The sequence below is a fragment of the Ostrea edulis genome, chromosome 7 (assembly GCF_947568905.1).
Source record: "Ostrea edulis chromosome 7, xbOstEdul1.1, whole genome shotgun sequence".
In the NCBI taxonomy this organism is placed as follows: domain Eukaryota; kingdom Metazoa; phylum Mollusca; class Bivalvia; order Ostreida; family Ostreidae; genus Ostrea; species Ostrea edulis.
The window spans coordinates 71,658,532-71,683,911 of NC_079170.1; the positions used below are offsets into that span (position 1 = coordinate 71,658,532).

The 25,380-nt window shown below is 35.5% G+C and overlaps 1 protein-coding gene across 1 annotated transcript; it reads left to right on the forward strand.

Moving 5' to 3' along the window:
- Positions 1 to 14,464: 14,464 nt before the first annotated feature.
- LOC125656104 (CD209 antigen-like protein B) lies at positions 14,465 to 23,229 on the forward strand. Its single transcript, XM_048886692.2, has 5 exons — positions 14,465 to 14,553; positions 16,133 to 16,226; positions 17,182 to 17,261; positions 20,947 to 21,040; positions 22,950 to 23,229. The coding sequence occupies exons 2-5, from the start codon at positions 16,148 to 16,150 to the stop codon at positions 23,162 to 23,164; spliced, it is 468 nt and encodes a 155-aa protein (XP_048742649.1). The 5' UTR covers positions 14,465 to 14,553; positions 16,133 to 16,147; the 3' UTR covers positions 23,165 to 23,229.
- Positions 23,230 to 25,380: the final 2,151 nt, after the last annotated feature.

Below are 25,380 nucleotides of genomic sequence, written 5' to 3' on the forward strand. Positions count from 1 at the left end.
ACTTTGAAACTGCTTATTCCATGAAATAAATTCCATAGAAGGAATTGTAGTAATTTTCATTAAATTTAATCCAGAATGAAGATATTTAGAACAATCATAACTGTGTAAAGATTTGCCCATTTCATTATTTCATAAATAAGTATTTTTTTAAATCGTGGAATGGCCCTTATGTAGGATTATGCGACCCCAAAAACAGGAAGAAGCACCGAAAAGATGCTGCAGGGTCACACGATATTCGTGTAATTGACTGGCTCCCTTGTAGTCCAAACCTTCATGTATGGGATGAGGTAGACAGGAGAGTAAAACGGTTTCTCCAGCCACAGAAACTGGCAGAGCTTGAGAGATAACTTATTAACACTTGGAATAACATTCCACAAATGCTTTTACACAATTATATGACAATCAATTCGAAGCAGGTGTAAGACAGTTATTCGGGCGAATGGGGGGCACATACGGTACTGATTGTTAAGAATTTCAAAATTTTTGGGGTACTGTTAAGTTTTCGTGTTTTTTAATTGAATGTTTCAATAAATGAAGATTAAAGAACACTTCACCTCTTTTGAAGATGCTTTTCTAAACTTGATAGTTATTTCGGATTTCAAACATTTCGGTTGAGCATCACTGAAGAGACATTATTTGTCGAAATGCGCATCTGCTGCATCAAAATTGGTACCGTATAAGTTTTACATTATGACCCCTGGGTCGAGGCCTCTGCTGGTGGACTGTTAGTCCCCGAGGGTATCTACAGCCCAGTAGCTAAGTACTTCGTTACTAGAAAATACGGATGTATATTTAATTGCTGTTATAAAATTTAGAAATTCATTTCAAAATTAAGGATTATCTCCTTCATGCATAGCTCTTTTCCTTGGACGAATTTGGCTCCACTTTTTTTGGCACGCTGTTTTTGGTTATATTTAGCTCTAAACTTCATAGTTATTTCGGATTTCAAACATTTCGGTTGAGCATCACTGATGAGACATATTATTTGTCGAAATGCGCATCTGCTGCATCAAAATTGGTACCGAATTATAAGTTTTACATTAGGACCCCTGGATCGAGGCCTCTGCTGGTGGACTGTTAGTCCCCGAGGGTCTCTACAGCCCAGTAGCTAAATACTTCGTTACTAGCTTGAAAATACGGATGTATATTTAATTGCTGTTATAAAATTTAGAAATTCATTTCAAAATTAAGGATTATCTCCCTCATGCATAGCTCTTTTCCTTGGACGAATTTGGCTCCACGTTTTTGACCCGCTGTTTTTGACTAAATTTAGCTCTAAACTTGATAGTTATTTCACATTTCAAACATTTCGGTTGAGCATCACTGAAAAGACATTATTTGTCGAAATGCGCATCTGCTGCATCAAAATTGGTACCGTATAAGTTTTACTTTATACCAATCCAAATCCATGTCAAACTAAAAGAAAATAAAACTAGTGGATGAAAACACTTAGGTGGGAACTTAGAAATGTTGTCTAGTATATTTAGTATATTTTTGCCCATGAAGAACACATGTAGTATAGTTTCATATTCGCTATTACAGAGATTGCATATATCATTACCTATACGTTTGCTTTTCCTCAGATACGATTTAACAGGCACTATTCTCTGTAATATTCTATACTGTAACCAATAGATAGAAGAGCTGGTAGATACTCTAAAACACAATTTAAATATATCATTTAACTCTACGTCTGTATATCCGTTGAATCACATTTCATCATTCCATTTTGAAAAAGAAGTTCGCTCCACACTGTTTGTATTAGTATTCATGTAATGGATTTTGTGCATCTATCTGTCAGCAACAGTATTTTGTATAACATTGGCAAATCCTGGCGTTGTAACCTTCTAAATCCATCTCTCGAAAATTGTGTCTCTTTTAGAAATGTTGAAATTGCACTATTGATTTTATATTTCATAAAACAAATATGACGAATCTTATATACGTCTACAAATTTTTCTCGAGTATAAAAAAGATCATTGTTGTCCAAAACATCATCTATAATTTTCACACCTTTATTATACCATTCTTTGATTAAAATATTCTTTCTTTTGACTATACATCAGAATTAAACCACGCTGTAGTAGATATAATTTCAGAATGTGTAGGCTTTGGCTTGCTAAAACAATTTGTTACAAATATCCAGGACTCCAAAACTTGTTTATGGTACATAAAGTTTCAACACATAATCATTACCTGTATTAAGCAGCTTATGTACAACATCTTGTCGGTAACTATTTTTACAAATACGTAACCATGAGTGGCTACATTAAATAACCCTTTGAATCCATGAACAATTTAGTGAAAGTATAAAATTGTTATGATTTATCATATGGAAACCTCATGGTTCACCCAAAGTCCAGCAATGTATCTTTGTTTGTAAGGGTTTTTATGTAGTTTAGGAATCCAGTATAGGTACAGTAACTCATATTCATTCGACCCATTGACTGGAATATTAAATGTGTCTAAAACTGAAGCATGGTTTGAAGAATTTCATTTTTTGAAAGTGCAGTTGGAGTATAAGTATGATTACCAGAAGTGGAATTAATGCCAAGTTAACAGATTTTGTTTTACAGTAGGTCAAAGTATGGTATATTTTTCGAGATTTTTCTCACATGTAACCATCGTTACTGAGTTCTTGACATGATAATATGTAAGATAAACATTAATTTTCCATGTATTATTCCATAACTTGTATTGGAATTGACTGAGCATATATTTTCTAATTTGTGAAAGACAATAAATACAGGTTTTCAAAGAAAATATTTAATCAACACAACAAGAAATTATATGCTGTAAAAGTCAGCAATAAGATTTTAAGAGCGCAAAATAAACGACTAGATATCACTTTCAATATCTTTGAAATGGCAGAAAATAAAATTGATTAACAAATATTCTCGAACAGTTCAATATGTATGAAACATGAAAACAAAAGACTAGCAATAGATATAGAACGATAGCTTTTTTGTATGTAAATGAAGTAGCGCTATAATTATGTAACGTATGTTTCAACACTTACACAACAGTACATCCATGAAAATATTATGCCAAAACGATGTCATCATCAGTTATTCTTTACGATTGATGTTGCAAAATCATAACGACATCACTTAATTCAACGGAAATACTTATTTTAATAGAAATATAACGTAGACAAGCAAAAAAAATTACCAAATGTGTCTTTTCTTCTGAATTTGTTAATTTGCAATAAATATGCGATTAAAACAAAAGTAAAAGATTGATGTTTCGCTTTTAAATGTTCATGATTCTTATAGAAATAACAGACACATGTTTTGAAACCTGGATTGCTCTTTGTTATAATAAACAATGAAAGTAACGTATGTTTCTTATTTTTCCTTTCATTACTGTGAACACATCATTTCTATTCCAAAAATGGAAAGAAACATATTTATCCATTTCTAACAATCTGTTTACAATAATAATATAAAGAAAATGTTTAATTTCCCAACATTTTGATTAAATGTATACCGAATCTTATGTTTTTGTTGCTTATTTTGGAATACCTTTCCATAGAAACTGTCAGTATAGTCCACCACGCGGTGTTATGAATGAATATTTAACGTGAACCTTAAGACATAAATGTCCCCTATTGATTTTGAGGTCAAAAGGACAATGGTTAAACTACTCTGGACATACTCTATTGTCCGTTGAGAAGTCTTTCCTTGATAGACATCAAACTTGAAACGCTGGTGTCCCCTTATGAATAGATGACCCCCATTGGATTTCAAGTCACAAGGTCAAAGGTCATACAAAATTACTCAAATGACCAGTTGCTTATAAGTATTTTGAGAGACAAAACTTACATGTATCATTATGGTAGCCTTTGACCGGTAGTTAAACCTTTATTTTCACTGTCTATACAGATATTCTACCTTTTCAGTATTGCCACAAGGGGAGCATATAATATTATTTCTAAAACATTTTTTCATGGTTGTTCTTATGTTTTAATGCATTTTTTCCCCATGGTAGTTATTCTGTACTTCTGCTCTCACAAGCGCCTTTTCTGAAAAAATAAATAAAAAATTAAAAACAACTAGAATAATATTACGTAACGGAATTCCTTTTAACATACGTTACACTCAGATAAAATATTTTTTTAACGATTTCTCTATAAGATTGCATAGAACAATCATCAGATATTAATCCCTTCATTTCTCAGATATATTATGAAAAGATCCTGAATTCTAGCAAATTGATAAATGTAGACTTGCATAATTACATGTATCATAAATAGGACAGTAGCAGAGAAAAACATGGCCTATAGTTCTTGCAGAGGATATCTGTATATGCTGGTGAATACGGGAACAATAACACATTTGTTTCTTCATAACATAGTTGATATTCAACAAACATATCAATAAAGAGGATATTTTGTCAATATGTAGTTCAATATTTGATGTCTAATCAAGCATTTCATTAAGTAGCATACGTTACACCAGAGGAATTTCGAGATATTTGGAATACGATGTACATTCTTTGATATCAGAAGAACAAATTCAGACCAAAATATTCCATCTGCTTAATCAATATTGTATATCAAACATTGCAGTTGTTGTAACAGTACTTACCGTAAGAGAAAATCAATCCTAATTCTCAAAGTTTAACATGTATTGACTTTCAAACTCAAATGTTCATAGTAGAAGTTCATGTCGTATACCACACCATGCAGACAGAAAGCAAAAATACGCGGGCAATTCTTCAATCATTCCTTTTAATCAATTTCTCGGTAACGAATGTTACATCACGAATGTTACATCTTGACACGTTTGTCAAATTTCAGACCAACCAATGACTTCTGCAAAAGAAATGTTTATATTTTCATTCTCTGTACACTGCGAGATTTTCATAAAAGGGGTAACATTTGCTCTGCAAATACGTTTTCATAAAAAAAAATTATTGTATCGTATGTTACATTTCTAAAATTGAAATGCAAAATTTTGAGAATAATGATGACTTCTTCTCAATGCCACATCCAAATATCGCTTGATCAATATTTTTCCAAAGTTTTTGAATATTTTAGCGCCAAAATAGATCAAAAACATAAAGATAATACGAAATCTTTGTTCATATATTGGGTGTTTAATTGACCCTATGATCACATAATATAATCTGGCGACATGGAGTAATATATACACCACTGCTTAAAATCATACGCAAAAGGTGTTAAACTTTTATAGAATGAAAATTTAGGAAATACAAATAATATAAACGCAAAGAAAATAACGCTCTCAGATTTTTATATTTGCTTGTTCAATTTTAAAAATTGAGTCGGCGACAGTCACGTATGTTACAAAATTAGGGTATCTACGCTTCCTACCAAGTTTATAAGTAAAGGGGAAATAAAAAGTATACCATGCCTAGGGAGGCTATGGGTCCATGAATGTATAGCACACAAAATATATGATTTGATATAGCTTATTTTCTAATAAAGTGCCGGCGACATCGATTGCACGCTTTTATTGACTTTGAGTGGGTTGATGCTTTGTACCGACTGCATGTTTGAGTTTATCACATAGAAATCCAAACAATTTTGTGTTTAACTATAAACTATTTCTTGCCAGAGAATTTGTAATAAGATAAATAAATGTTTACGTTTAAGGATGATTAAAGTTTTTGCAACAGGGACTCGTCCAATGGGTGTAAGAATACGACGTTTCCTTTGTTAAATTACTGCATAGATTTTTTTAATTGTTTTTTAAAATTCATGTCTAAAATCTCATCTAAGTCCATAGAGAAATTTATTCCTAATAAAGAAAAATATATTTTGCCGCCCGATATAGTTTCCATCTGGAGTGATGAAAGACCTCTGCAGAATTTTTTTACCTATCCAAACGATTTTTTAAAATTTTAGTACTGTTGGTTGGTAAACCCAAAATATTTTCACACATTTTGAATGTGTCAAGGGCAGCATACAAAGAACTAGCGGAACTGCCAAGGGCAAGGCTGGTGTCATCAACATGTTGGGATATTCTGTGTTCGTTATCATTAATCACTATACATTATGCATTACGATTTTTTTAAAATAAAATTTGCAAGAATTTTAGCACAGAGTATTGATTGATTGTATTTTGCTTAACGTCTCGAGAATTTTTTACTCATATGGAGACGTCACCAACACCGGTGAAGGGCTTCAAATTTAGGCCTATGCTCGGCGCTTATAGCCATTGAGCAGTGGTGATTCTTTAGCGTGCCACACCGACTGTGACACGGGTCAGTCGTTTTTAAGGTAATATCCGATGACCTGTAACATTCACACCTGGTGCCGAGCGTTTCGCGATGGAACTGTCATTACCTGTTTTAACGATTTAGGTCTGTCGCGGCCTAGATTTGAACCCCGGCCTTCCGCATTCGGGGCGAACGCTCCAACCTCTCGGCCAGCACAGAGGATCAACAGGATATCATTGACGATATCCGCGGTGGATTGGGAATTTTCGGATAAAAATATTTGTACCAAATGTAAAACTTTATAAACAAAAGACCAGGAAATGGAATCAAAAGCTTTTTCAAAGTCAATAAGAACTAGTAATCCGGGTATATCATTTTCCTCGGTATAAGACATAAGATCATAATTAAATCGTGTGTTTTCTCCGATACATCTCCCTTTAGGAAAACATGTTTGTGTATCTGGAATGAGAAAGCCCAGTGTGAATTTTATTTTATGGTTAAAACACCCCGCTATCGATTTGTAAAATACATTCACTTGAGTAATTGGTCACCACTTTTGTAAGAAATTCCTCGGTTTGTCCCCTTTAGGCAAACGAAATGTTATGTCGATTCTCTGAGATATTGGGAATTGTTTCAGAAGAAATATCTGATTTATTGACTTCATGATTAAAGTTTTAATCTCACTCCAAAAAGTTGTAAAATTAATTAGCAAATTCGTCACTACCGGTTGATTTGTTTTCTTCATATTCATTAATACATTCAAACACCTCTCCTTCCTCTATATTTTCATTACGATATAATGCTATCTTCAAGTCTAGTTTTGTAATTGCAGGGACCTGCAGACTAGTGGACGGATCAACATCTCAAACTTCTGAGTCTGCATTTGTGTATAAATTTCCGCAATATTGTTTAATTTCTTAAGAATATAAAGATATATAGAGTTGTTTAATTCGTGTTATTTGATTGTTTACAAACAACATAACAAAATACACAGTTCCTATCAGTTTATTTCACTCAAACCATAGAACGGTAAACAATACAATAACATATAGGTTAAACACTCAAACCATAGAACGGTACATAATACAATAACATATAGGTTAAACACTCAAACCATAGAACGGTACACAATACAATAACATATAGATTAAACACTCAAATCATAGAACGGTACACAATACAATAACATATAGATTAAACACTAAAACCATAGAACGGTAAACAATACAATAACATATAGATTAAACACTCAAATCATAGAACGGTACACAATACAATAACATATAGATTAAACACTCAAATCATAGAACGGTAAACAATACAATAACATGTAGGTTAAACACTCAAACCATAGAACGCTACACAATACAATAACATATAGGTTAAACTCGCAAACAATAGAACGGTACACAATACAATAACATATAGAATGAACACTCAAAGCAGAGAACGCTACAGAATACAATAACATATTGGTTAAACGCTCAAATCATAGAACTGTACACAATACAATAACATGTAGGTTAAACACTCAGACCATAGAACGCTACACAATACAATAACATATAGATTAAACACTCAAACCATAGAACAGTACACAATACAATAACATATAGATTAAACAGTCAAACTATAGAACGGTACACAATACAATAACATATAGATTAAACACTAAAACCATAGAACAGTACACAATACAATAAGATATAGAATGAACACTCAAACCAAAGAATACTACACAATACAATGACATGTAGATTAAACACTTAAACCATAGAAAGGTTCACAACACAATAACATATAGATTAAACAGTAAAACCATAGAACGGTTCAAAATACAATAACATATAGGTTAAATATTCAAACCATAGAACGGTACACAATACATAACATGTAGGTTAAACACTCAGACCATAGAACGGTACACAATACAATAACATATAGATTAAACACTAAAACCATAGAACGGTTCAAAATACAATAACATATAGGTTAAATACTCAAACCATAGAACAGTACACAATACAATAACATAAAGATTAAATATTGAAATCATAGAACGGTACACAATACACAATAACATATAGATTAAACAGTCAAACTATAGAACGGTCCAGAATACAATAACATATAGATTAAACACTCAAACCATAGAGCGATACACAATACAATAACATAAAGATTAAATATTGAAATCATAGAACGGTACACAATACACAATAACATATAGATTAAACAGTCAAACTATAGAACGGTCCAGAATACAATACCATATAGATTAAACACTCAAATCATAGAACGGTACACAATACAATAACATATACGTTAATCAGTGAGGAATTCAAAAGAACAGGCTTGGATTTCTCGGAAAAAATCTAAAATCTGATTTTGAGTTTTCTTCTATTTGAGCAGTAAAAATTTGTGTAAATTTCAGACTGCTGTTCTTTTCAAAAATTCCAGCCCTGACACTGTTTTTCATATCTTTCTTAGGGATACGCAATCTCTAGGATGCTCACAAACCTATCGAGTGTAGAAATACTAGGGACAGAACAGTATTTTCTATTTAAAATAACAACTAAATTTAACAAAACATTTATGTACATCACTCCCCCTGAAGACTGTCATTGTAGTAAAATGAATATAGCTACCTTTAATTACCTGTTATCTAAATTCACATGCCGTCATTATTGTATAATCCATGCTCAAAACTACACAGATATATAATTTTGGTGTTATGTTTGTTTGATATTGGTAGGATTGGATAACTATATATTGTTAACCGAATGACTCATTGCGATCCAGCCTCACCCTCCAACACCTCCCAAATGCACCAACATACATGTAGTGAAGTTGAAGTGTGTTGTAGTAACATACATATGCACCGTATGGAATGTATGGGTTGTCCCATGATTTAAAATTAATAAATAATTTTAAAAAAATAAGGACTATCGTGTACCAACACGTCTGATGACTGTGGTACTGTCTTTAGATATCCTAACACTAACAACTTGATTGTTTTCCTGTTCTCATATTTCAAACTCAACAATATGCTGACAAAGCAGCCTCGTCTAACGACAATAATAAAGACAGTATCGAAGAGATAATTTTACTAAGATTGGAGTTCGAAGCCAAATACAGAAGTGCAAACTGAGACTATTTCTAATTCCACTGCTATTCTATAAAATTAAACATACACCTCTCTACAAACGAATAATCTAAACCTAATTCGTTATACAGATGGATGACGAGTGTAAATGTTGTGTAATAAATATTTTGAATGTCAGTAGTTTCACTGTTGTAAAAACACAGGCTTTCAAGTGATTTTGTTTTAGATAAGGACCCTTTTAAAGGGAAAAAGTTTCATATATACTACTCAAAATTTGATAAGGATCACTAGGTTATATGTGTGGAAACGTCCACGTTGTCGTCGCCACACTCGGTGCCTCCTGTCTGTAAAGTCCAAACAATACCTGGTCTCATCGGTGAACAGAACTTGAACCCAATCGTTCTGTGTCCAAGTGACATGATCTCCAGCCCAGTGCAATCGCTCCCGCCGGTGTCGAACAGTCAGAGGGACTCGAATGCATGCCCTTTTCGAGTTGAGACCTGCATTGTGAAGCCGATTCCGTATCGTCGGAGTGGACACATTCACCCTCGAGGCGTTCTGGAGGTCGTTACGTAGGCTGATTGCTGTCCAGAAGGGATGGCGTCGTGCGTTGAAGAGCCACAAAATGGTCTTGGCGTTGGGTTGTCGACCTCTGACGACCACCCTCATGTGGGTGTGCTGCTGTACCAAAAGTTTGCTGTCGGTTCCAGGCCCTGTTTACAACGCTCTGGCTGACATTTAGTACATTTGCAACGTCACGTTGTGAATAGCCAGCCTCAAACATTCCAATACATCTGCCCAGTTGTTCTGTCGTCAGGCGACGCCTTACACGTTGAGTGGGCATTGTGTTGATAAACGTAGTGTAAACACTCCAGTGAGTTTGAAATTTTAGAAAAAATCAGACACCGATGCCTGAGTGAAAATTGTGCAATGGTAGCAAAAGCATAAACTGTGATGAGAAACGCATTTCCCATGGCATGAAATGCACGTGCAAGTTTGATGAAGACGTTTTTGATTTCACTTGGACACAATATTGCCAGTTATGCAGTTATTAATTTTTTAAACTGAAAAATATCTATGATCCTTATCAAATTTTGAGTAGTATATAAGGGCTATCTTTAAGATATTTTAAGATTTTTCAGACAACAATAAAGGACGAAACTTCTTTTTAAATAAAAAAAAAAACAGTAATTCGTATTCACCAACAGGTATACATAAAACACAAACGCAAATTCATGATAAATGATAGTGAAAGTCACTAAATACCTTCATAGAAATACATTTATTCAACACAATCACTATCTCAAAGATTTGATTACTTTTCACCTTTGGAGCAAGTTTTGCTCGTTGAAAAAATACAAACAACAGGCCCATGGGCCACATCGCTCACCTGAGTGACCTTGGCTCGTATTCAAATATTTCCTATATATTCGCATGTAAAACTTTGATCCCTATTGTGATCCCAACCTACTCTCGGAGGCCATGATATTTACAAAATTGAATCTGCACTATGTCATGAACCTTTAATGGAAACTTTTTTGGCCACTGAATTTTCAGAAGATTTTTAATGATTTTCACTATATATTTGTACGTAAAATTTTGATCGCATACTGTGTCCTCATCTTACCCCAGGGGCCATGATTTTTACAAACTTCAATCTACACTATGTCAGGAAGCTTTTGTGCAAATGTATTCTCTTTACCCCAATGGTTCTTAAGGAGAAAGATTTTTTTCTACTTCCTAGTTATGTAAAACTTTGATCTCCTATTATTATCCCATCCTAGCCCCAGGTGTCATGAGTTTAACAAACTTGAATATGCACTATGTCGGGAAGCTTTCAAGTAAATCTCAGCTTTTCTGGCTCAGTGGTTGTTCAGAAGAAGATTTTAAAATGTTTTCTCTATATACCTGCATGTAAAACTTTGAGCCCCTATTGTGGCCCCAACCTACCCTCGGAGCAATGATTTTAACAAACTTCAATCTGCACTATGTCAGGAAGCCTTCATGCAAATTTCAGCTCCTCTGGCTCAGTGGTTCTTTTTAAGATTTTTAAGTAACCCCGACCAATTTTTGCATTTTGCGATTATCTCCCCTTTGAAGGAGGCATGGCCCTTCATTTGAACAAACTTGAAAGTCCTTCACCCAAGGATACTTTTGGTCAAGTTTAGTTGGAATTGGCCCGATAGTTCTGGAGAAGTAGAAAATGTGAAAGTTTACCGACGGACAACAGGCGAACAGAAACCCTCACTTGAGCTTTCAGTTCAAATGAGGTAAAATAAAATAAAATTAATATTTTCATGAAAATGTAAAGATTTTATTAAGGTTTTGAAGATGCAAAATAAGGGTCTCTGACAAAAAACAAGGACAACCAGTAATCCACTTCCCACCTTTTCACTGTTTTTTGCTGACAATTTTCATCTTCAATACTTTTTCACTTTTATCGCCTAACCGGACAACGCCTAAATCCTAAAAAAAAACCAGTTCCGGTCACCCATCCAACTACTCCTCGCGATGAATGCTGCTGTATTTGCATAATTGCGACAGACTCTCTACCACAACACCAGATTTACTTGATCATTAACGAAGAAGTACAAGTGAATTATAAACTGTTTATGGCCACGGAAGCCATTGTTTAAAAGTCATAGGATCCAAAGACAATAAATGATGGAATTTCAAGGGTTTCAATGCTGTTTTATGTGTGTTTGAACGTATGACATGGGTGAATGTACGTGGATATAGTGTTGTTTTAGGAGGACGTGCTAAGAGAACGCAAGTCATCTTGTGTTGAATTGTTGACAACAACGGACTCGCATCGGGGTGTGTGACATTGACCTTTGACCTTATTTGAAGGTCAAGGTCATCGGTCTTCATGCAAGATGTCCCGTGTCTCTATGTATATTCATGTCAAAGTTGGAAGCTTAAAGAATGAGATCGGAAACTTTCAGGAGCAATAACTCTGCTTAAGAGGTTTCGGTTCCCTTCGGTTCATTTCTCACTGTAAGGGAGTTTTACTGGGAACTCATTAGCGAAGGTTTCGTTTCTCTGTGACTTTCGGTTCTGTATGAGTAGCGATAACAAGGTTTTCAACGCGAGTCGCCACAATTCACAGAAGGGTCAAAGTTTAGAGTTGTAATTCATAATATGGAAACTAATCCAGAATCTAATGCTGACCCTTATGATATTTCAATGCTATCTGAAGCGGGAAAGAGTATAAAAAGTACTATTTTCTGGTCTTTTGGATGACCTTGACCTTTGACGTTGACCTATATTTCAAGGTCAAGGTCACCCAACGCGTTCCAGTGGGTTCGGTCTCTCTAAGACTAATACTTTAGGAGTCGTAAATTTCTTACGTAGAAATCGTAAAACATGAGGGGTAATAACTTCCTTAAAGGGTCCTCAAATCATTCTGTTTAATGCCAATATAAATTGGACTAAGTCGCCCCTGTGTTTTAGAAAAGGTTTAATGCTCCTATCATTCACGGCTTTCGAAATGAATAAACAACAGGGGTTTTTGCATCAAGTCCCATAAGTTCGTTAGGGGTCAAAGTTCAAGTACGCAAGGTGAAGTCTGAGTATCTTTTAAGATGTCGAATATGATGGTCTACATTGGTTTTCGATAAGTTTTGAGGCGTACATTTTTTTTTGGCGGAAGAAAATAACAATAATAAGAAACAGAACAATATCAATAGGACTATCCACAGAAAGGTGGAAAGTCCTAATTAGGAAAATAAGGGCCTGCTTGAAAGCATGAAAACACGAGATGTAGTTGTGGTGTCCATACAATTCCAAACGGGTGTCATTCCTTGTGAATTGGATCTCGTTTGAAACACACAATAGCACATTTAAGGAACCATGTTTGTACATCGGAAATAGAAGGAGAGAGAACAGTCAGTCGTATAGACATGTAGGGAGATCGGGTTTCGGGTTCGATAGCATTTCAAACAACCCAATAAAAATGAAACATTAGTGTTAGAGTTTTGATATCTATTAATTTGTTTGTGTGTGTAACTGTTGTTTTTTAAAGTTAGAATGTATTCATATAACACTGCACACTGAGACGCGGGGTTGTATTACTATAGAATATAAAAACAACAAAGCACCGCTTCCATTTAAAGCAACTAAAATTCTACGCATGTGCAGAAGTCAGTGCTTTGAATCACCTATCCTGTTGAGAGCACCGTTTAGTCTGGCGCATGTCTGAACCAACTTCCCCTACGCTAATTGGGTCGGGCATATGTCAGACAAGTTATCGGGAACTGAAATACTAGAAATTTTCCCAACATTATACAAAATGTTTTAAAAAGTATACAAGGTGTTATTTAAAAAGTAAATTAATTCATCAAATACAAATTCTACTATACTGAATCCTGTGGGGATAGGTCCTCACTACCCCTTGTTTGTCGTAAGAGGCGACTAAATGGGGCAGTCCTTCGGATGCGACCGCAAAAACCGAAATCCCGTGTCACAACAGGTTTAGTACGATAAAGATCACTCCCCGCTCAATGGCCATAAGCGCCGAGCATAGGCCTAAATTTTTGCATCCCTTCACCGGCAGTGGTCACTTCTCCATATGAGTGAAATATTGTCGAGAGGGACGTTAAACAATATTTAATCAATCAATCAATCTACTATACTGAATTACAATACGAGATGTTTTATTTTAGTAAATAAAAGTATTGATGTTTTTACTTAAGTAAATTCAGTCATTGGGAATAAAATTGTTTTCTTGTTTTCCTGGGGTACTTTTGTTACGGTTTTGCGAAAGCAATGAACATATTAATCAATTAAAGGTTTATCAAAATAATGGCAAGCCATCTTAACATCGGAAGAAAAAATGTGGAGTGCTGTACCCGAATTCGACCATTGAGTTATTGACTAACCTGTTGTGTTATACGAATATCAATATTACCACATGTTGGTCATTCTAATATCTTTTGAATTATGATATTTTACAGTTAAACGGGCGTGTAATTTTAGCGCTGACAAGTTACATTCATTGTTCTAAAAGTAACACATTTTACTAGACAATACCCACAACTGGGGTGCCTTATAACTAGTGTTTACTATGAATAGGATCAGGAATGAATTCATTTGTTTCCTGTACTCGATGTATTGTGAAATATCTATTGACAGTTTGTAACATTATAAGTTCAAAGTTTCATATTCTATGTAACATGTTTTAAAAACAATTATATATTATTTCTATATAAAAGGGGCAGGAAAATGTCATTTTGTGCAAAACTACAAAGTCATTTGCAAAGGTAAGTACTTTTGTCACGCTAATTTCTTTAGATGAGGGTCATGTGAGGTTTTTTTCACAACGTAGATACGTACTCAAAGTATACATATAGTCAAAATGTTAAGACGTTGTCATTGTGAGAAAACTATTTCCATTCCTCTGTTGTTTTTTATCATTAGGTCACCTGAACCTATTGATATCTCTTTATCCCATCGTCGTGCCTTGTACGTACAATTTTTACTGTTTTCAACTTCTCCAGAACCGCTTTACCAATTTCAACTAGACTTGTCATAAAGTATTCTTGTCTGAAGGAAATTTGAATTTCCACCAATGTACGCTTCCAAATGGAGATAATAAGGAAAATGCAACAATAGTTTGGGGTTATTAAAAATCTAAGATATAGTGTAGACTCAACTTCAAGTTATGGCGCCTGGAGTAGGGTGGGGAAACAACAAGGGATCAAATTTTGGTAAGGGATATGGAAAAATATTCCAAATTGTTCTTAATAACAACTTGGCCGCGATGATTCATATCAATGTGCAAGCATCTCCAGGTAGTGCAGATTGAAGTTTGTGCAAATTGTGGACTCCGGGTAGGATGGAACTACAAAAGGGTAAAAGCTTTACATGGAGATATATAGGAACAACCTTGGAAACTCTTCACAATAACATCTGGGCGATAATTTCTCAAAACATTGATTACCCCGGGGTAGGATTGGTCTAAAATACAGGTCAAAGTTGTACATAAAAATGAAATGCATATAAACATATATCACAAAGTAAAATTTAACAGTGGAAAATACAGCAGTCCACAATAAAACGTCTAACAGTGATAACTCATATAAAAAATAAAGAATTGGAAGTTGAAGAAACATGGATCCCTTGATATACCAGAGGTGGAATCAGGTGCCCAGGATGAGTAAACATCCCTTGTCGACAGGTCACATCCACTGTGAACCTTATATCTTGATCAGCTAAATAGATAAGTGTATAAAGAGCTCGTTTACAATCGTCAGACAGCATTTTACCCAATGGAAGGTTGTATTGGCGAACTTTATAGTGACCATAGCATTTGCGGAATGCTGACTTTAAACGAGACTGTAATATTGCTACATAAATTGAAGTTGGTGACGGAACATTGAAGCCATTCCTTTGTCATATAGTTGAGCTTTTAGGTACAGTTAACATCTATGCTTAATAAAATATCTATGTATGAAGCAGATGTGGAAAACTAATATTTTATTCCAAGTTCACTGGGATATATCGAATCGGCATATGAATGAAAATGACCATTGTTGACAGATAAAACTTCGTCGATATATCTAAATGTCCAGTTGAAGGCCGAAGGAAGATTATTTCTTCTTATGTAAGAAAGTTGGAATAAATTCGGTCTCCAGGGGATCCTTACTCCTCCTAGGCACTGACCCCTGGTATATAAAGGGGTCAGTGTTTGTCCAACTGTATGTCTAATCTAAACCACAGCCTGTATAAATCCATGTATCTGTATGTCTAAGTTTTACAGCCTGTACCAACCCAGGTATTTGTATGTCTAAGTGTGAGTTTATTTGTTACTACATTCTGATCTTCCACTTTCCATTGCAGATCGAAATCAGCAAGATGTCTTTCGCTGCTTTGTTTATGCTGTTGATAATTGCGCAGACTTCTCAAGGGTTACCGTGGTTCAACGCACACAGAAGTAAACACACACACACATACACACACACACACACACACACAGTTATATAGCTTTATATAAATTAAGATGAAAATTTCATATTTATTCCAAAGCGCTTTTCCTCTACGTGGAACGTGGAATTGAAAAAGCAACACAATATAACCAGACTTCGTTATTATGAAGTCATAGTATAAAACAAGGTAAAATATTTGGCGCAATAGATGTTAAAATTGTCATCTGATTTTTTCTATAAATTTTTCATCTGAATTTTTTTTTTATATTTTGCCTATTCCAAGAATTTGTTTTATTATAAAATTCCAATACATATATGAATGAGATTCAAATATAGAAATTGAATGGGGGCTAGTTACTTTGCAAATAATGTTTAAAATCCACCACTTACTTCCAAGAGGAGTTAATTCTATAATTGATAGGGTCAATCCAATGATGAAATGTTTAAAAGCATACTTCTGATGAATGTAGTTATTCCGGGGTTAAAACAACTGATTAGTTTTGAAGTCCCACAATTCATTTTGGTTTAAGAAATGTTACCTAGGTGAGCGAGGTGGGCCATATACCACTCTCTTTAAGGCTTTTGGCATATCAAATAGATTTTATCTTAAAGTTTTCGCACAGTACAACATGTAGATTCATTATCACGAAATACCTCGTGTACATAACCTAGATGGTTACAAAGACGGACTTTTTCTATTGGAAAAAACGTATTTTGCCTTTAAAAGGAGTAGTTTTCTTTATTTGGTCAAGAATGCTAGTTTGATAGTGTTGAATGCGGCAATCGACCACAATAACACACCATTATGACAGTCGATATTATGATGATAGATTGTGATATGATCAATTTGCTGTGGTAGTTACATGTCGTTTGACATTACAAAATGGTGTCAATGTGATAACTTTAATTTTCAGTTTATTGCTGTTTGCACGCGATAAATGTATTATCTTTGTATTTCTACAGGGTGTCCCAAAGAATGGAGCGGGTTCAGTGGTCACTGTTACTTTTTTTCTAAAGAGAAAGCAACTGTAAAAGACGCAATTGTAAGTATACACGGAACATTTACCATCAACATAAGAAAAGATAAAATGCATGTCTAAATAGACGTATGAAAATACTATTGAATCGTCATTAGCGGTCTTTATTTAGATAGTCTGGAAGAATAAAATGACAATCGAGACAAACATAATGTGTTTTATATGCAAGGTGAAGATAACGAACAATGATCAATCTCATAACTCCTACAAGCAATACAAAATTGTTCAAATTTTATTTTTTTTTTCGTGTGATCCATCAAAGAAATTATTACTTCGATTAGAATTGAAATAGAAAAACTGTTAATAATACGATTTTTGATACAATGCACCCAAGAAGCATTCAATGACGGAGATGTAATCCTTATATGCAATGTACATCTAAGCTTTCAATGAACAAAACAGCCTCCATCGACTGAAGGGCAAAGAAAGCATCCAATTTTGATTACTCGAAGTCAGGACACTGCCAAATTACAATGGGATTGAATGATTGATTGATTGAATATTGTTTAACGTCCCTCTCGAGAATTTTTCACTCATATGGAGACGTCACCATTTGCGTTGAAGGTCTGCTCGGCGCTTACGACCTTTGAGCAGGGTGGGATCTTTATCGTGCCACACCTGCTGGGACACAGGACCTCGGGTTTTGCAGTCTCATCCGAGGTACCGCCCCATTTAGTCGCCTCTTATGACAAGCAAGTGGGTACTGAGGACCTATTTTAACCCGGATCCCCACAATGGGGAAACCCCCAATTTCACAGAGACCTTATTTGTTAAATGTAAAAGTTTCCCACGTTACACTTTGTCGTGATCTAAAATGTACGTAAACTTTCAAGTGTCCAAATGTATTAGAACAGATTGAAGTCATTGGACAGAAATAAACAAGTGCATAATGTTGCTTTATTTATGACTGCTATGGTGTTTTCCTTTGTTTGCTTTATGCCCCACTGATATTGAGACGTCAGCAGCGGTAGGTAAAATACCAGGACTTCAGACGTAGCAGTAAGAATTTCTTAATATATTAACGCCTACCTCGACAGGGGCCCTCCGTTTTTAAGGTCATATCATACTTAGATATTTCATTGAAACAAGATATTATCAACTCAACCTTATGACAAACCGGATGGTTTCTGCTTCTTCATCGTCAACTCCTTATATTTATGTAGCAATATTCCATTATCACCTGCATATGGTGTTTATATCTCTCAACTGATTCGATACACAAAAGCTTGTTCTGCGTATAGTCAGTTTTGAAATCGAGACAGCGCTATTGACAAACTAGATGGTGGTGCAGGAGGTTCAACAGTCTCATTTAAAATCAGCATTTCGCAAATTATGTGGTCTTTATAACGATCTAGTTTCCTAATACAACCTATCATTGGGTTAGTTGCTGTCTGTCGTGTTTCATACCGATCGTTAGGCAGTCTTTGGCACACTGATTCTGACTACGGATAACTCCGTTTACCTGATCAGAATATAGGGCTCACAGCGGGTGTGACCGGTCAACAGGGGATGCTTAATCCCCCTAGGCACCTGATCCCACCTCTGGTATATCCAGGGGTCCGTGTTTGCCCAAGCTTCTTTGTTGTGTTGCGTAGGAGTTATTAGGGTCCTCACCGTTCGTTATCGTCACCTTTTATACAAAAGACCTATGACTCTCACTTCTAGATGCCAAGAGTTTCACAAAGGACCAATCACTACCTATGTTTACGTCTTCGGTTAGACGTAGCAATGACACAAGGGGGCTCGAACTCACGACCTCTCGGATACGAAGAGTACGCACTATATATTTGCCCGTATATTAAATTGTTTGTTTGTCTTACCTCTCCTTGATCTATGTCATATCGCTTTAAAGTCATTTTGAAAGTAGCGAAAATTGTATAAATTATGATAGTGTCTGTAATAAATTATGATAGTGTTTGTAATAATTTTATGATAGTGTCTGTGAAAGGTGAAGATAACGAACAGTGATCAATTTCATAACTCCTATAAGCAATACAAAATATACTACTCAAAATTTGATAAGGATCATAGATATTTTTCAGTTTAAAAAATTAATAACTGCATAACTGGCAATATTGTGTCCAAGTGAAATCAAAAACGTCTTCAACAAATTTGCACGTGCATTTCATGCCATGGGAAATGCGTTTCTCATCACAGTTTATGCTTTTGCTACCATTGCACGCTTTTCACTCAGGCATCGGTGTCTGATTTTTTCTAAAATTTCAAACTCACTGGAGTGTTTACACTGCGTTTATCAACACAATGCCCCTCAACGTGTAAGGCGTCGCCTGACGACATAACAACTGGGTAGATGTATTGGAATGCTTGACCCTGGCTATTCACAAGGTGACATTGCAAATGCACTAATCGTCAGCCAGAGCGTTGTAAACAGGGCCTGGAACCGACAGCAAACTTTTGGTACAGCAGCACACCCACATGGGGATGGTCGTCAGAGGTCGACAACCCAACGCCAAGACCATTTTGTGGCTCTTCAGGCACGACGCCATCCCTTCTGGACAGCAACTAGCCTACGTAACGAACTCCTGAACGCCTCGAGGGTGAATGTGTCCACTCCGACGATACGGAATCGGCTTCACAATGCAGGTCTCAACTCGAGAAGGGCATGCATTCGAGTCCCTCTGACTGTTCGACACCGACGGGAGCGATTGCACTGGGCTGAATATAATGTCACTTGGACACAGAAACGATTGGGTTCAAGTTCTGTTCACCGATGAGTCCAGGTATTGTTTGGACTTTACAGACAGGAGGCACCGAGTGTGGCGACGACAACGTGAACGTTTCCATGATGCCAACGTCAGTGAGCAAGACCGTTATGGTGGTGGTTCTATCAAGATCTAGGGTGGAATCAGCAGGGATGGAAGAACAGATCTCCATGTCATGGAGAGAAGAACAATGACGGGATGAGGTACCGGGATGAGATCCTCAATGTTTACGTCAGACCCTGCGCTGGTGCTATTGTCCCTGAGTTCATCCTGATGGATGATAACGCCCGTCTTCATCGCGTCAGGGTGGTGGAGCAGTACCTTCAGCAGGAGACAATTATCCGTATGGACTGGCCAGCTCGCTCGCCGGACTTGAACCCGATTGAGCATGTATGGAACATGCTGAAGGTTGCCCTTTCATGCCATAAAGCTCAACCTACGACTTTGGCAGAGCTCGGAAACGCCCTTGTAAAAGAGTGGAACAACCTTCCCATTGGAAACATCCGGGTGCTTATTGACAGCATGACTCGACGTTGTCAAGCCGTCATTGATGCAAGGGGAGACCATATCCGGTATTGACACTTCATCGACTAAGTGTAATGATGGACTAACCCCAAAAACTGTGTAATTCTTTCTCTGGTTTGCTGTTAGCTTTTTGTAATGAAATGCCTTTTGGTGTTATTATCAGATTTCAAGCATTCCGTATTGATAAAAGTTCATGCCGTTCATGAATTTTCATTCATAACCTGAGTAAACACGTTTCTGGGTCAAATTTATGTCTTTTGTTATGTTAGTGGTAAATTACACACAGATAACCTAGTGATCCTTATCAAATTTTGAGTAGTATAGATAGTTGGGCAAACACGGACCCCTGGACACACCGGAGGTGGGAAAGATAGATAGGTGTAATAGATAATTTGAGGGTATGCAACATGTGTTATGAATTATATGAAAATATTTTTAAACAGACCAAGTGTGCTCATGCCGTAGAAGATGGCCGTCTCGCTGAAGTTGGGGGCCACCGAGAGGAAAAATGGTTGGAACTTCAGATTAAAATAAGAGGTAGGCTGTGTCTCAGGAGACATGCAAACACAGCTAGAGAATGGTGACTCGCATATAATAATATTCTACTAATTATATACCACAATTTTACATAAAGAGTGCATGATATTTGCATCATACGATTAAACATTGATGATATTTGTATTTGAGATTTTTCATATAGTTATTGCATGATATTTGCATGTTTGAAAAAAGAAAGAGTGATGAAAATGATGCGACTCACCATTCTCGAGCTGTGTTTGCATGTGTCCTGTGGTGTGTAATAATCATCTATGTATATTAGCTTTCATTCATGCTTCATGTGATGATTACACAGCATTCGTATGAAAATAGTGCAATATTTATGTTGCATTTAAGCGTTTTTTGAAAGATGTAGTCTCATATAATACAAAATGAATAACGGGCATTACGGCATCGTGAAAATTTCTTTGCGCATACCGTTGCAGCTATGATACTACATATTTAAAAGAATAATAATTAATTGCATATGTTTACATTTGCAAACATTTTTCAATGTATACTTTTAAAATTCCCGCCAAATCCTTTTGGTAAGAACCAATTAACAGAACAGCACATGTGATGTCATATCGTAAAAGAATAATGAGTGTGCAATGCTGAAAAAAAATTAATAATCCTATATTTCAATTGACTTTCAATTAGGTATTATAATCATCAAATTTTTAACAAAGTTGTGCAATCTGAACTTTAAACAGATCTTATCCTTTAAATATATTTAACTGTAAACAGCGTAGGCATACATATTGTAAAGTAGTGAGCCGGTGCTAGTTCAATTCAAAAAATTGAAAGTACAATTACTGAATGAAGAGTTGTAGAAAAGTCCCGCATTTTGAATTAAATTCCTGTCTGATTAATAATTTATTGCAAATTATATGGTCGTTATAACAATCTAGTTCGTCAATACAACCTACCATTGGGTCAAATGCTGTCTGACGTGTTTCATACTGATTGTTAGGCCGTTCTTGGCACACTGATTTTGACTGCGGGTAACTCCTTTTACCTGATCAGGATATAGGGCTCACGGCGGTTGTGGCTAGTCGATCGAGATGCTTACTCCTCCTAGGCACCTGATCCCACCTCGTTATGTTCATCTTTCATTAGATACACGATCAACTTCTTTATGTATCGGATGATGTACATTTACGTTGTTTGATATGGGAATGGCCAATGAAGCTGTGTTTTCACTCTGCGCCTTAGATCATGATGCAAATTAAACGCCGTGCTCAAGGTGTTTATACGCCAAACATTTGTGATTCAGCATTTATACTTATATGGAGATGTAAAACTTATACGGTACCAATTTTGACGCACCAGATGCGCATTTCGACAAATAATGTCTCTTCAGTGATGCTCAACCGAAAGGTATGGAGATATGATTAAAACGTTCTAATATTATAGTAAAAGATTGCATTGAAGAGAGGAAGGAACAACACAGTTTATAAAACATTATCTTGTAGATTTCCAGGTTTCCTACAGTGATGGAATTGATCACTGTCCGTTATCGTCACTTTTCACACACAACACTGAATCAGATAAATGACATCATCTGATCTCAGTTTGTGCTAACGTTATCAGCTATCAAGATTCTGCTTGAAACCATACTTTATATATTAAATTATAATATTCAGCTTAAAAATTGATAACAGATATTCCATAAGCCTCTCATTCGTCTTACATGTACTTTTAGTCTTCTGCTCATGCGAAAAATTCGAATGGAATTCTTGTGAATTTGAAAATTATGTGATCCACTGTTCCCTTGGAATGAGTCAATATATCGATAATGAACGAGTTCGAAACTCCCAACATAGTTTATGTTCAAAAGGAAAGAAGGGAGAGTAACGTTACATTTCAATAGTTATTGATGAAGCAAAACTCAAATCTTACTTTATAGGTATGTCACCGGTCTGGATGGGCGCTTCGGACATCTCGGATGAGGGAAAGTTTATAAAACTCTCCAACGCCAAACCGATTCAATATACCAACTGGAATAGAGGGGAGCCTAACGATCATCAAAAGAAAGAGGACTGCGTTGAATGGGCGGGTTCCGGCAAATGGAATGATAACTACTGCGGGAACAAAAATTTCTTTATTTGTGAACAAGCTTGATGTGGACGTGCTAACTAAGAGCCTTGTTTGCATAAGATGATAAATCTTTAAAGGTTATAATTACTGTATGTTTTTCTTTGTCTTCATCACAAGTTTTCGAAGTATAGATGTATGCATGTTAATGATAAAAAAAACAAGTGCTACCGAATACTGTCTGATGTGTTTCAAACCGGATATTAAGCTGATTATATATTGCCTTTCCAAATCAAAAGATCATAAAAGGATTTTTTAAAATTTAATTAATGTTCTTAAATTTCTTAAATATGAAACAATGGTTTCTTACGACTTTTTGTCAAAAGACATTTAAATATACATATCAAACTACCATCTATTTTATAGCATGAGGAATACGTATATTTTGAAAAGAGAAAAAACTTCAATTTATCCTTGTGCCCATTTTGCTCTTCTAATTGACATATATATGGAACTAGTTTCATATGAAGCACAATCAAATGCACAATATTTATTCAACAAATAATGTTTCCAGCGTAATTAATACTACAACAAATCTAACAAGAGGCTCATGGGCCACATCACTCGCCCGAGTCACCTTGGCTCATATTCAAAGATTTTCTCTATATATTCGCATGTAAAACTTTGATCCCTATTTTAATCCCAACCTACTCTCGGACGCCATGATTTTTTCAAAATTGAATCTGGACTAGGTCAGGAAGCTTTCATGTGAATGTAAACTTTTCTGACCCAGTGGTTCTCGAGAAGATTTTTCCTATATACTTGTATGTACATGTAAAACTTTGATCCCCTATTGTGCCCCTATCCAACCCCCGAGGGCCATGGTTTTAACAAACTTGAATCTACATTACGTCAGAAACCTTTCATGTAAATCTCAGCTTTTCTGGCTCAGTGGTTCTTGAGAAGAAGATTTTAAAATGACCCCACCCTATTTTTGCATTTTTGGGATTATCTCTCCTTTGAAAGGGACATGACCCATCATTTGAACAATTTGAAAGCCCTTTACTCAAAGATGCTTTTGGCCAAGTTTGGTTAAAATTGGCCCAGTGGTTCTGGAGAAGTCGAAAATGTAAACAGTTTACAGACAGACGACGGACAACAGGCGATCAGAAAAGCTCACTTGAGCTTTCAGCTCAGGTGAGCTAAAACAGAGAAAGTATCACAAAACATGAATATTTTTCCCTGACAATATATTTAATTTGCATATTCGTCATAAAGTAAACAAACAGAATCATTTTTACAATCATTAATTACATGTATTTTTACCAATATTAATATTCACATATCCTCTGGTGTGTCCAGGGGTCTGTGTTTGCCCAACTATCTATTTTGTATTGCTAATATGAGTTATGAGATTGATCATTGTTCGTTATCTTCACCTTGCATTCCAAAAACAAACAATGTTACTTTTTATTCACATATTATTTACTTAAGATCTGTATCCCATAAGCATAAAAGTAATTAATGATATGTGAACAATTTACTAACACGCTCAAAATTATAACATTAAAATTTAACCTCTATCCCTCATAGTACACACCGAGTAAAATAAACAACTCGCTGGATAATGTTAGCAAGATATCAACATGTATTACAAATCACGTTAAACTCTGTACAACTCACAATTCTATAAGACACCCAGGAAACTATGAGAAATAAACATGCATCTTAAATTGTATCCATGCCATTCTCTAAATACTATCAAAGAACATTAAAGTCTAGAAAATAGGAATACATTCACAATTGTCTACATAATGTACCTATCTCTTGGACAAACAATTATGACATCTTTTCCCCTAATGCAATCTGTAGCATATACAAATTTACTTTTAATTCTTTGCACGGGTATGAACATTGATGGACACTCTTGCTCATACTGTGTTTTATGCCAAACTTCAACTGGTTTACCATAGAAATGCCGTATTGAATCTTCAAGATGCTTAAACCAGGCAATTTGAGCCATAAAATTACTTTTTACATTGCCATCCATAATTATAGAATGCTCTAAAAACTTGATAGTCTGTCCTGGGTGTTGTGTAAGGTCTTCATGTGTATGTACAAGTTCATCATCATCTCCACACCAAATATCCAAAACAAATGGGGACCTTACACTTTGACAGTGCTTTGAGCCTAAAACGGACCCATTTAAATAGATTTCATTTCCTAACTTCACAGATGTACACATTTTAAATTGATTACAACCATACAAAAATGAATACATACTTTAAAGTATATCCACCTTT